General features: G+C 31.9%; 1 protein-coding gene across 1 annotated transcript; it reads left to right on the top strand.

The window, feature by feature from the left end:
- The first annotated feature begins 637 nt into the window (after nucleotides 1-637).
- Nucleotides 638-5,018, top strand: LOC120076209 (UDP-glucosyltransferase 29-like). The gene is made up of 4 exons (XM_039029974.1): nucleotides 638-1,070; nucleotides 1,327-1,586; nucleotides 2,996-3,447; nucleotides 4,664-5,018. Exons 1-4 carry the CDS (start codon nucleotides 638-640, stop codon nucleotides 5,016-5,018), a joined length of 1,500 nt encoding a protein of 499 aa, XP_038885902.1.
- Nucleotides 5,019-15,090: the final 10,072 nt, after the last annotated feature.

Below are 15,090 nucleotides of genomic sequence, written 5' to 3'. Positions count from 1 at the left end.
TAAAATCTCTCTCTCTCTCTCTTTTTTTTTTTTTTTTTTCTTTTAACTATTTGGTTAGTGGACTGCATAAAGAAAAAAAACCTTTATACTAAACTTCAAATTAATATATTAAATTATACGATTTTTCAAATACATACATTATAATCTCATCCATGATATTAAATTTTCATCACATATCAAACATTTCTCTTGATATTTTATATTATTTATGAGTTCGAAATCGATATAAACGGACGACATATCCATTATTTTGTAAAAAAATATCATGATACATTTAACAAAACATAAGTAACAAAATGTTACTAATGTTATTATATATATTTATTTTCATTTCATAAATTTTTCTAAATTAAAATAGTTATTAAATATCAACATTAATTTTAAATCGATATTTCATCATTATTCTTATTAGATAAAGGTCTCAATATTTTCATCAACAACAACATTTTAAACCTGATCTCATCTGCCTTTTGTCTCATAATCCGAAGCCTCTTTTTTTCAACACCAACATTTTAAACTTGATCTCATCTGCCTTTTGTCCCATAATCCAAAGCCTCTTTTTAAGCATTTAAATTCCTCATAACATAACTCAAATTCAAACAAAGTAGGGGGAAAAGAATAAAAGAAAGAAAAAGAAATGGAAGGTGGCTATGAAAATGAGAAAATAAGGATTTTGATGCTCCCATGGCTTGCTCATGGCCATGTCTCCCCTTTCTTAGAGCTCTCAAAGTTACTTGCTACTAGAAACTTTCACATTCTCTTCTGTTCCACGTCTGTAATCCTTCACTCCATTCAATCAAAACTCCCTCAAAACCTCTCCTCTAATATAGAGCTTGTGGAGTTGACTTTACCCACGTCGGCCGACCTCCCGCCGCACCGCCACACCACCACTGGCCTTCCGTCACATCTCATGTTCTCGCTCAAGCGAGCGTTTGACTCGGCCGCCTCCGCCTTTGATGCCATTGTTCGTAACGTGAGACCGGACTTGCTCATCTATGACTTCTTGCAGCCTTGGGCGCCGGCTGTGGCTCTCTCTGCTGATATTCCAGCAGTCATGTTTCAATGCACAGGTTCCTTTAATAATACTAATAAAAAAAATGAAAAATACTTAAAAGTATCTTGAACCACACCTATTTTTGTATATCTCATCGAATTGTTGTAAAAAAATTATATTTAATTCCTTTTACAAAATAGAAAAAGGAAAGAAAAATAGTCGGACATGTCTAATTATTTTTGTGCAGCACCTCCCAAGTGCTGAATCGAAAATTTTAATTATGAGTTACATAGGGATTTTTGTTAATAAAAAAAATGAAATATTATTTTCAGGTGCTCTAATGGCGGCGATGGTAACGTATGGGTTAAAGTTTGGAAACTCAGATATTTTGTCGAAATTTCCTGAAATTCGCGTGTCTGAGTTAGAGATTAAACAGCTGAACAACTTGTTTAGATGTTCAGTGAATGATGCAAAAGACAAGCAAAGAATTGAGGAATGTAATGAGAGATCTTGTGGCATCCTTTTTCTTAAATCTTTTAGAGAAATCGAAGCCAAATATATTGATTCTCTCTCCACTTTCCTCCAAAAAAAGGTTTGTTTCCAATCCATTACTTTTTTTTAGTTTAACCATTCATTACACATCCGTTTAGTAATCATTTAAGTCATTTTTTGGTAACTATTTCGTTTTATGTTTCTGGTTTTTTAAAATTAAGTCTATTTCCTTCTCATTTCTTACGATGTTTGCATGAATATATAATGGTTGAATTATTAGCTAAATTTTAAAAATAGAAATAAATTTTTAAAAGAAAAATTATTTCAAAGGGTAAAACGATTGAAAATATTTACAAAATATAGTAAAATTTTAAAATTATCAATAATAAACATTGATAGACTTTTACTAGTGATATTGATAGACACTCATAGAAGTCTATTGGTGTCTATTAACGTCTATCATTGATAGTTCTAAAATTTTGTTATATCTTGTAAATATTTTGATTTACTTTTTTATATTTAAAAACAACCCTTTTTAAAAATTATTTTTTTAATTTTTAAAATCTTACATAGTTTTTTAAACTATTGATAAAAAGTAGATAACTAATGAAAGTAGAAGGAATGTCTATAGTTTAATTTTCAAAAACAAAAAACAAAATATCAAATGATTACTAATTGGGGTCTTAATTTTTTGTATTTGATTTTTGAAAATCAGGTCTATTTTCTCTCTTAAATTGAATTCTTAGTCAAGTTTTTAAAAATTACTTTTCTTAATTTTAAAAATTTGAGTTAGTTTTTGAAAACATTGATAAAATGTAGATAACAAAGGAACTAATTTAGAGGTAGAATGAGTATTTATAGATTTAATTTTTTTTTTTTAATTTTAAAACTAAAAATAAAAACCAATTGATTTCTAAATAGGTTTTACATATAGATTTTACCCCAAGAAAAAAAAAAAATTTGAAATGCAGGTTTATGCACAGTAGAGGAAATTCTTAAATGTGAACATTTTAAACCTATTTATAAAAATATAAGGATCAAAATTATAAAAAAAAAATAGAAAAGAAAAAAAAGTAGAGAAATCAAAATATGTATTTCGAAAGTACACTTAATTAAAATAATAAAAGTTATTATTTTTTTTTACACAATACATGGGACAAGGGAATTTTATCATCTCGAAGTCGTTACTATGAACTTTATATTAGTTGAGAACAAAAGTTAGAAACTATTACAGATGAAAAAACTAAAATTGAAACTACATTGTACTAAAATAATATTTAATTTTTTAAAAAATTAAAAGTTAAAATACCATTTAGGTCCTTAAATTTGTTCAATTTTATTCATTAGACTTTTAATTGTTAAATTATAGTTCAATAATCTCAATAAATCTGAGCTAATTAATTAATGTAATTTGATGGAAAACAAAATTAATGTAAAAAATATCTTAAATAACTATTTGAGCTAATTAATTAATTCAACATCTTCTTTAATTTGGTATGGACTTTTCAGGTTATTCCCGTGGGTCCCTTAGTTGAAGAACCAGAAAACGACGTCGTATTAGGAGGAAGCTTCGAGAAATGGCTAAACCAAAAAGAGAGAAAATCTTGCATACTCGTATCTTTCGGAAGCGAGTTTTACCTATCCAAATTTGATATGGAAGAAATCGCTTATGGCTTAGAGCTGAGCCGCCTGAACTTCATATGGGTGGTGAGGTTTCCGGCGAGCGGCGGAGGAGAGGGAAAGAAGAACGTAGAAGAAGAGCTCCCAAAAGGGTTTTTAGAGAGAGTTGGAGAGAGAGGAATGGTTGTGGAAGGGTGGGTCCCACAAGCTCAGATCTTGAAACACCGGAGCATCGGCGGGTTCCTCAGCCACTGTGGGTGGAGCTCCGTCGTCGAGAGCATCAAGTTCGGCGTTCCGATCATCGCCGCCCCAATGCAACTCGATCAGCCGTTAAATGCCAGGCAAGAATTAATTTATGAAAACCTATCTACAGAAAAATATTAAAAAATTATCTTTTTAGTCTCAAAATTTTGAAAAATGATATATTTAATTTTTGAATTTTTAAAATATATTTTAATACTGAGTTTTCTTCAGGACAAATATATTTAGTCCATAAATTTTTAGAATATACTTTTTTAGTCCTCACATTTTTTAAAATAGATTTTTATATGAAATTTTGAATTAAAATAAATATGTTCAAAAATTAGAGGAGAGATAATTTAAGAACAACAATTTTATAATTTAAATTGTAATAAATTATTACTACAAAGAACTTTTAAATCTATTTTTAAAGTTCAAAGACTGAAAAGGTACTATTTGAAAAGAACTAAAAGTACCTATTCTACAAAATTCGAAAACTAAAAATGTATATTTTGAAATTAAAGGATTAAATATACATATTCTCCAAAACTCGAGATCTAAAAGTATAAATTTTTCAAAAATATTAGTCACATATAGTAGATTGCATTTATCTTTCTATCACTCATTACATGATTCGTTTAATAATCATTTGATTTTTTTATTTTTAAAAATTAAACATATAAAAAGAAAAAAAACTCACTAAATTAAGTCAAATGCAAAAGAAATACACTTTGGCTTAATATTCGTTCATTTGTGACTGAAACAAGGGGAAAAAAACTCACTAAATCCAGTCTTTCTAAAAGACTGAAATGGAAAAAAATAATTAAAAAAATATTTACACAAATGACACTCGGCTAATTTGGTCAACCTCGAGAAGGGACAAGGTAATTCCACTTTTACGGAAGACAAATAACACAAGTACGGTAAAAACTGAAATCAATAAAGATTAATTTTTTTTTTTTTTAAAAAAAACCTATTTTTACAAATAAATTCTAGCCCATCTATTTTTTGCAAATATTTTTCCAAACTACTTAACTCGAGTTCTATTAGATGTAAATCTAATTTAAATCTTCCTTTGTTTTTGAAAGTTCTGAACATGTCTAAGAATCTTCTACTGGATACAAGTGGTAACTTCATGAACTAATGTTAGACATTTTTTTATAGGTTTAAGATCCTATTAAATATAAAATTATAAATTAATATGATTAAATTTGTAATTTAAGGACTTTTAGTATTATGCTCATGTCAATAACATTTTGTTTACATATGACTACAAATATCGATGTGTCGATGAGAATTTAGAATCTTCGATTTCAGGCTAGTAGAGCACCTCGGCGTCGGTGTCGTGGTGGAGAGAAGTGATGGTGGTAGGCTATGCCGGAGAGAGGTGGCGAGAGCTGTGAGAGCTGTGAGAGAGGTGGTGGCGGAGGAAAGTGGGAAGAGAGTGAGGGAGAAGGCGAAGGAGTTTGCAAAGATTATGAAGGAGAAAGGTGATGAAGAAATGGAGGTTGTTGTGGAAGAGATAATGAAGCTATGTAGGAGGAAGAAGAAGGGTTTACAAAGCAATTGGTGTAGAACTTCCATGGATTCACATTGTTGTGAAGTCATGAAGATTGATCATTGTAATGGTGCAACACCCAATGAAGAGCCTCTTTGCAAACAAGAAAAATAGAAGAAATATCATGTAAATGTGTTAATAGCATTATGAAAAACAATAGGTTTAGATGTTAGTTTGGTTCTGTATTTTCAACTTTTAGTTCATTTAAATGTTTTTGATCTAAGTACTTTCATTTCTAATTTAGATTATTAGTTTATTTTGATTGAAATGAATTTTAATGATAATGGTGCAACAATGAATGAAGAGCCTGTAAAATGTTAATAGTATTCCGAAAAATAATAAGTTTGAATATTATTTTGGCCTCTTTTATTTTTGACTTTGGTTCATTTTGGTCGTTGTATTTTTAAAATGTTTATTTTGATCGATATACTTTCAGATTTGGTTCATTTACCTCTTTATATTTTCAAAGCTGTTTAACTTCATCTATGTACATTCAATTTGAGTTCATTTTGGTTATTTTATTTTCAAATTTTGTATTAACAAAATAAAATAAAATAAAATTGTCAAAATAGTCCTTTTATCTTAAAGAATATGGCTAAAAAGGCATTTTGAAGATAGAAAAATTAAAATGAACCAAATCAAATATACAAAGAAGAAAATAAATCTTATAAAGATCAAAATTGAATCAAAATTAAAAGTATAAAGATCAGATTACACTTGAATCAAAATAATAAAGGAAGATAGAAAAATCAAAATGAACCGAATCAAATATACAAAGAAGAAAATAAATCTTAAACTATAAAAATCTAAAATGAATAAAAATTGAAAGTATAAACATCAAATTACATTTAAATAAAAATAATAAGAATATGTGCACTATGTATGTAATATATGGATAATTATGTTTATCCTATAAGTTTTTATCTTAAGTTTTAATAACATGCATGGAAGTGAGGATTCAAATTTCTAGTCTTCCACTTGAAGGTATATAATACTTTTATGTTAACTTTGTGCTCAAATTGATTACTTTTGAAGAAAGAAAACAGATGAAAACTAATTATATGAAATTATTTTAAGATATATTAAAAGTATATAGATGAAAATTCAACCTTTAAAATAAATTATATAAAAACAAAATGAAACTTAAATACACAAACCAAAATAGTATTTTAACTTTAGTTTTAATAGGTTTAAATACTTCTTTAAATCTTGTATTCTTATTTTCTTCATTTTAGTCTTTACATACTTTTAGTTTTGATTCATTTTGGACTCTATACCTTCAAAATATTTATTGTAGTTTTTGTACTTTCAATTTTATTTCATTTTAGTTTTCGAATTTTAAGTGATCATTTGGTCCTCTAAAAATGAAATGAAAATGAAAATGAATATATAAAAATGGTTACGTTTTTAAAGATTAAGAACCAAAATAAACATTTTGAAAATACAAGAGCTAAATTAAATTGAAGTTAAAAAGTATGGAAATAAACCTATTAAACCCAACGCTGTCATCAAACAAATTTACTGATAAGGCCTAAAAATGAGTTGCTTAGTTATGTGACTATCCGTTTGAAGGATTTGGTTTTGATAGAGTATGAATCGAAGCATAAACAAAGTTTTGCATGTTGTGTGCTTGGTCATTCTGACAATTGTTTGTCCTATTCGTCATAGCAAGGGCCTGAAGGAAGTGCATCCTGTTAAGACTTTTTGGCTTGTGGTTCGAGACCTAGAGGCTCTTCTTCTTAGTCGATGTTGTCGAGATATGTGTCACCTAATTATGAGCAAGGATAAAAATATCGTTATCGGTGTGAATATTGGTAGGTTAGATTCGAATATTTAAATATCGATGGATATTCTGAGAAGGATCACAGATATTACAAAAATTTATAAAAAAATTGTAAATTTTTTAGTAAAATATTAGAACAAACTTATTTAAGTAATAAACTATAACTTTAAGAATATAAATCAATAATTTGAAGCCAAATATGATTAATAATGGAATAATAGATAATAATGAAAATCGAAAAAAATATTATGAATTGAATATTCAAATAATCTCTAGGATGTATGCGATGAGTTTTGATTGCAATAGGTTAACTTTATCTCTAAAGTCACTTCTTTCTTTGTTTAATGAGTTCCATAATCATATACTCTCTCAAGCAATTGATTTTTTCTACCTAGACTAATCTCTCGATTTGATCTCAGCAACTCACTATATATGTATTAAACAAGATGAATGCCTACTTATACACAACTTGGTAAAAATGCTAGCTTATCTTCCTCAACCCATTAAGAACTTAGTTGCTCATGCTTATGAAAAAAGATATGGATGGATATAATATAGAAGAAATTGTATTCATATTAAGAATAAAGAGTTTTTCAATAACTTAATATAAAATGAAGATGCCAAGAAAAATATAATGAAGAACAAGAAATGAAATATGTCAAGCCAAAATCACAATTTCTTGTCCCTTTTGGCTCTAATGGTGGTCACTCCAATGTGGTTGTTACGGTGGTGATGTCTCTCCTCCTTTTCCAGAGAAGAAAACTGAGCTCTCACTCAAACTTTTTAAAGAAAAGCTTGATGGAGTGGTGGCAATGGAGGAATGAAAGGACACCTTTGCGTTTAATTTCATGCCAGTTGCGTCAACTACTTGCGCTACAAATTCATTGGTTCTAACGTGATTTTCTCAAATCAGTTACCAATTGCATCTTGATTTGACATCCACCGTCCACGCGTTTTTTCGTTTTCTTTCTTTATGTCTCATCTCATTGTGTGGTTTTCTACGTTGCAACATTGAACGTTGATTTGATTGCTTTCTATGCATCTACAACTGCAACTTTTTGTTTTCTTAGTCGATTTTTTACTTTATTTCATTCAAATCTTGCATTCAAAGATGTTTGATTTTATAATTTTCTAGATTTATGAGTTTTGTAATGCATGAATGCAAGATGTGATTATCTATATGAATTTCATATTAAATTAATGACTTTTCCTCTAACTTTTTCTAATTGTTGTAAATAAAAGATAGAATAACTTGTATTTCTACATGTTATCACACCCCCAAATTTAGAACAATACTTGTCCTCAAGCATATACTAAAGCCTTAGCATAAATCTCAACTCAAATTGGTGCAGTAACTTGACCTCTTAACATGCTTCCTAGTTTCAAATTTATCATACTAGCAATTCGTCTCAAAGCTCTATTCACCATCTTGCAAACGTCTTTCCTTAATTTAAATGCGACAAGCTTATTCTTCAAAACTCCCTTACTCATTTCCAAGCATTTTCATTCCTCCTTTTTAGCAATGCGCTCATGGTTAAAAAAACATAAATTTTTCTTTGTTACCCTTTATTTTGTTAAGTCTACTTATTAATAGGAATGCGTTGATCTAGGTTACTCACCTTCGTTTTGGCTTGCCCCCACGGGTGTCATGCAAGCATCTAACTACGAACAAGTACCTTTTTCAACATAACTCTTGCCTTAGATGGATTTTTCTCTAAGCATAGACATTGGAGTTGTGTCATTTGTTTGTTTTGTTTTTGCTTTGATTCTAGCTACCTACCTTTGTTTTGGCTTTCCCCCACGGGTGTCATGCAAGCATTCAACTACGAGCAAATGTCATTCACAACTTAAAACTCTTAACAAGAAGGTTTTCCTTGCACTGACAGTGGAGTTGCGTGTGTATATATATATATATATATATAAATATATATATGAAATTTTATTAGTAATAAAGAGATTTTTATAACTTTGAACACATTAGCTCAAACTCTCATACCCCCCAAATTTTGAAGGCAACAAGGTCTTCATTGCTGAAATCGAGTCATGAAATTGTTTAGAAAATTTTGCAAAAGGGGTTTGAGACAAAGTTTGCACGCATAATAAATTCAAGAAATGTTTCCTAAGGAGGAGATCTAAAACTGACTTCGAAATTCTTAGCATAATAAACCCAAATGTTGGTTAGCATAATTCTTATCATTGGGATCATGGTGAAAATGCAACAAAATAAGGAGGAACACTAAGAAATCAGTAAATATACATAAGCAACAAACGCAAGGAAAGGTTAAGAGGAGAGGCATAAACTTGATAATTCATTCAAAGCAAATAATTCAAATAATGCATTCACAAATTACAAAACTCTGAATGAAAAGAAACAAAAACAACTAATAACGCCCCCAAATTTAGTTTCCTCTCGCATTATTGTCATGATTAGGCGCGAGGGAAGGATTCTCTTCATTAATAAAATGGAGGGGCTACTAGAGTGTAATTTTCACACTTTTTGGAAATGTTACACTTACATATTTTTAAGTTGTTTTGAAAATTAAAGTGTAACTTTCATACTTTTTTGAAATTTTAAAGTGTTGATTTTGAGTTCGAAAGTTACACTTAAGCATTTTTAATTTTATAGAGAATTAATGTGTCACTTAGACATTTTTTAGATAGTTTTTAGGTTGGTTTTGATTCAAAAATCACATTTATGCATTTTAAGTTGTTTTGAGAGTTAAAGTGTCACTTAGCACATTTTAGGTAATTTGTATTTGGTTTTGAAATTGAGAGTCATACTTAGATATTCTTGAGTTGTTTTGAGAGTTAAAGTATCACTTGAATATGTTTTTGGTCATTTTTTTAGTTAAGTTTCTATGAGAATTGAATTGGCACTTAGACACTTTTTAGGTACTTGGTAGTTGATTTATCTAACCTATTGCCCTAATTTTTGCATGATTGATTTTTTTTCCGTTCTATTTGAAGATGAATAGGGATTGGATTAGACTAAAAAATAGATTTTCAATAGATTATATTGAAGGAGTTGCTCAATTTATGGAAGTGGCTAAGTGTCATGTAAATGATGTGGGAAAAACCAGATGTCCATGTAAGAATTGTTTAAATTCATTGACACAAACATTGGATAGAGTAGAGCGATATCTATTTACACATGAAATATCTCCTTTATATAATAAATGGGTTTATCATGGAGAAGCAATGAACTTAACTCGATTTGAAAGAGGTGTTACTTCTTTGGAAGGTGATGGATTAAGTAGAGAGTCTAATGCTGACGAACGATGACATTTTAGGTCTTCTAACTGATTTGCAAGGACCAATGATAACAAAAGAAGAAAATTTTGATGACGAAGACGATTTTGATGATGAAATTCTAGAAAATGTTGAAGAAGTGGATACTAATAATATTTTTGAGGAGTTGATGGATGGAGCACGTAACTAGCTTTACCCTGGATGTATCAATTTTTTCTTATTAAATTTTTTTTGTGAAGTTGATGCATATCAAGGTTCTCAATAATTGGAGCAACAAATCATTGAATATGCTACCAGAATTGTTAAAAGATGCATTCCCAATCGGTACATCTATATCTGGATCATTTTATGAAGCTAAGAGAAAACTATGTGACTTAGGGCTAGGATATGATTCCATTCATGCTAGTAAATACGACTGTGTATTATTTCAAAAAGAACTAGCTAATTGTCAAAATTGTCTAATATGTGGTGAATTTCGATATAAAACAAATAGTGGAAAAGGTAAGAAAATTCCAAATAAGGTTTTGCGTCATTTTCATCTAATACTAAGGTTGAAACGTTTGTTTTTATTGAAACATATCGCTTATGAGATGTGATGACATAAGGACAAACGAATTGATACAGAGGATGTGTTACGACATCCAGCTGATGCTGCAGGATGGAAACACTTCGATAGAGAGTTTCCTCAATTTTCTTCAAATTCAAGAAATGTACGATTAGGCTTCGCTTCAGACGGATTTAATCCATTTGGGAATATGAGTACTACCTATAGCATGTGACCAGTGGTGCTTGTACCATACAATTTGTCGCCTTGGAAGTGCATGAAAGAATTCAATTTCTTGATATCTTTGCTTAAAACTGGACCTGAATCTCCTATAAAAGAGATTGACGTATATTTGCAACCATTAATTGATGAGTTGAAAGGACTGTGGAATAATCGCATGCAGACCTATGATTGTACGAATGATTACATGCATGTTTGTTGTGGACCATCAATGATTTTTCTGCATATGGTGACTTGTCTGGATGGAATACCAAAGGTTATCAAGCATGCCCTACTTGTAAAGAAGATACAACATCATTTGGGATAAAAGGGAAAATATCTTTTATAGGACATCAACATTATCTTCCTAATGATCATAGTTGGCGTAGAAGTAAAAAACATGACAACAAATTCAAGCGCAGGCCTCCACCAATTGTAATGCATGGAGAGGAGATCTTACAACAAATACCATGGACTTTCCAGTGTTAAGTAAACATCAATTGAAGAATAATAAGAAAAGAAAGCATAATATTAATTGGACTAAGAAAAGTATATATTTTTTAACTTCAATATCGGTCTAAGCTTCTTCTCAGGCATAAGTTAGATGTCATACATATTAAAATAAATGTATGTGATAACTTGCTTGGTACTTTGTTAAACATTGAGGGTAAAACAAATGACACAATAAATGCCCGTTTAGATCTTGAAATATTGAACATACGAAAGGAATTACACTTGGAAAGGCAAGGAACTAAGCTCATAAAGCCACATGCTGCGTGTAAACCCTCGAATCTCACTTAAGAAAATTAGGTTAAACTTGGAAGCTTGAGAAAGAATAAAAGAGTGGGAAAATGTCTTAAATGTTGAGAAATAGACTTATGAGAACTAAATCATAAATTGTATTTAAGCTTGGTTAAGAAGGGCAAAAATTTAACTAAGTATGGGAACTATGTGTAGATGCCATGAGGCGTTGATGTGAGGACTCAATGGGCGATGGCCTTATCATTTAGAGGTTATGTAAGGCTAGTTGTTGGTCGAATGTGTATTAGGCATGCGTTGATCAAGGCTTTGAGAAGTTAGTTGAGCAAGGGTGCATGTAGCAAGGCAAGGTAAGGTGTAAAGAAATGGCTGAAGGAGTAATATAACATGCAACAAAAGAATTTAGAATCAATAAGCATTTAAACTACATTTAATTTGAGTGTTAAACATGCTATTCATGAAGTTTTCAAAAGAGGGTTTGAACATGACAATACTTTTGTAGTTCTCTTCACGTTTTCAGCAGAATCTCCACAAGTTTGAGATGGATTCTTCAAATAGACCACCAACAAGATCTTCTCAATTATGCTCAAGAAGGAAATATGATGGAAACACTCTTAATCAAGCTGAATTGAATATGAACTAGTGAGGGTGGAGTAAGGTTTCGATTTTATAGCAGTAAGCATAAAGAACTCAGTCTTCTTCTAATTTTCATGCATGAAGCTTCATTACATAGCCTTAAATCATGCATTAGAAGATGGTTGCATGTAGGGCAGCTCTTACTTGGTGTTGATTGAAGAGTTCAAGGTGGAATTTGGTATAATACACCATTGAGAAGTTAGTGGATTTTTCCAATTTTTAGGAAAAATCCACTAACTCAAAAAAAAATTCAAAAAATTTATTTTTCATTTTCAATAAAACTATTTTATTTAAAATTTAGCTTTATATAATTAATTCAAAATTAACTAATTTAAATAAAACTAATTTAATTAATTTAATATCTTAATATTAAATTAATAAAACATCAATTCCACCAATATGATTCAAATTCATATAATCAACATTTAAATATTAATTAATTCTCCAATCTCGTTTTAATTTCGATTAGATTAAATGTTTTAATTGTATTGTATACAATCAATTGAAAAACCCTAAAACTGAATTTGGACATTTCAAATTCATAACCCTAAATTCAAAATTCTTCCAATCAATTACTCAATTTATTATTCCAATTTATGAGCTAGTAGAGGGACCTACTGAACCTACAGATCATGAGCTCCAATAATATGTAATCAATTGGTTAAACTCTTTAAATCGAATTAATTACTTTTCGTTAACCATCAAGACATACCACTATAGCTTGATAGTTGCACTTTCCTCACTGAAGATGTATTTCTGTCCATGTTAATCATAATCAGTAAGTCGATCATTCACAGATTGTTCGTATTTACAGTTGGGTCAAAATTACCCTTTTACCCCTGTAAATACATCTTGTTCCTTAAGTTCCCACTGACGCTCTAATGAACAACTGATTCATAATACCACTTATGAATCATTTCCCTCTCTATCATGAGAAGGCGGGGCCTCGATTGTTCAAGGCCTGGAATCAACACTTAAGAGAACAACCTATCTGCTAACTCTAGAACAGGTAAGAGTGAATTCTATCTCGCAGGACTATGTTCCCAGCTATCTATCTGGTCTTATCCCCAAAATGGAAGACTTATTGAGAAGTGCTGTTAGACTACTCTCACCCATGCAGATCAAAGGACAATCTCGAATAAACAGGAGTTCATAGCTAGCTTAGGATTAATATCAAGTTATCCTAGGTTACTTTAGTATGAAATAGTCAGTTTTAACAGTGACAGTCGTTATAAAGAAAAGTGACTATTTCATGGTTCAATTTTTATGCAAACTCATTGCATAGAATGCCTCCACTCACATGTCTTTACATGAATGATCTGTGGATCACATCATTTGTATTACCTATACAAAATGGGTCGCATTCAATAGTGTTACCAAGATGAGATACCCAATTTCATCCATATACTTATAGACCATTTAGGCTATATACTATTAACTTGATCCTGTTTATGTTACTACATAAAGTTAAAGTATTCATACTATAACCATAAATATGTTTATTGAATTTTCATAATAGAATGCAATATCAACAACTTTATCGAATAATATACTCAATAATATTTTATTGATAAATAAAATGTTCAAACGAATTATACAAACTGCGAATTTTAGGACATTCCCAACAGTGGCATGAGCGGGTGATGGTAAAAGTGTGTTGCTTAGGCATTGGCATGATGCTAGGCAAGGGTGTTGTGGGCTAGGAATGCCAAGGCGTTGACCTTGGGCAAGGCGATGGGCCAAGGCATGCATTGGTCGAGAGAGACATGCGACCAAGGGTGACATGCAATGGCTGAGGGCCTTGTACTAAGTACATGCATTGGTCAAACATGTTGAGGTTAGGAGGGTTGACGTGCGGAAAGAATAGGCCTTAGACGAGGAGACTTATGCATTGGCTAGCCATGGTGTGCGTGGAGGAAGGCCAAGCGCCAACTTTAGGATTAGGCGTTGGAAGGAGTGTGCGGCCAATTAAGAAACTATGCGTTTGGTCTAGAGGTGTCCGAGGCTAAAGAGAGGATGCGTCTAAGTAGGGCCAAGCGGCCAAGACAAGGCTATGCGATCAAGTGAAGCCAAGAGAAGTTGGATGTTGGGTGAGCTATGTGATGACGTGAGGCCAAGTGAAGTTGGATGTTAGATGAGCTATGCGATCAAGTGAGGCCGAGTGAAGTTGGATGTTGGGTGAGCTATGCGATCAAGGGAGGTGTTAGGCGATCAAATGAGGCTATGCGTTGACAAGGGGCTATGCGGCCAAGAGGGGTTATGCATTGGTTTGAGTAGGCTTGGGGAGCAATTTTAAGATGACAACAAGTTAGGACAAGTGAATAAATTTAGTGAAGTCTGAGTTGAAGCAAGGATGAGGTGGGCGCACCACATAGCATGTAAAGAGTGCCTATGCGTTGGTTTAAGGAGAGGAGGACACTTCAAATGCATGTAAGGAGGTAGTGTCAAGAAGGAGGCGTTGACATATGTGGACTGAGGGTATCTGGACATGCAAAAGGGGCGATGTGTCAAGATTTGGTGGCTTATGGATGCCTATAAATAGGGGGACGTTAGTTTTCACAAATTACTCGTGCAAATCAGGAGAAATTAGTGTGAAAGTGTTAAGAATTGAGTGTAGAAGGTGACCCTGGGTTGCCACTAAATTTGGAGTTGTGAGAAGCAAGGAATTTGCGTTAGAAGGCAGAAGGCCCAACTGGATGCATAAAGTAGGCGCTAGAACCATCGCCTGTTGCCTAGCGTATACGTGTGACCCTAACATTGATCGCACATAGCCCAGCACACACCTATCGCAAGGCGCGCCCCTGGATAAGGTAAACACCTACCAACGCGCATGACCCAGCATCCCAATGCACGCCCGCATTGCATATGCTGCCCAACGCTCGCGCGTGCCTATGGCCAGCGCCAATGTCACGCCTACGTCTGTGCGTGATCTACCGCCCAACCTATCACACGGATAGCTGCCCACGCCCACCAAATTGCCTAAATAACCTCCAAAA

This window comes from Benincasa hispida, chromosome 4 (assembly GCF_009727055.1).
Source record: "Benincasa hispida cultivar B227 chromosome 4, ASM972705v1, whole genome shotgun sequence".
NCBI lineage: Eukaryota > Viridiplantae > Streptophyta > Magnoliopsida > Cucurbitales > Cucurbitaceae > Benincasa > Benincasa hispida.
This window is presented reverse-complemented; position numbering and strand designations above follow the sequence as displayed.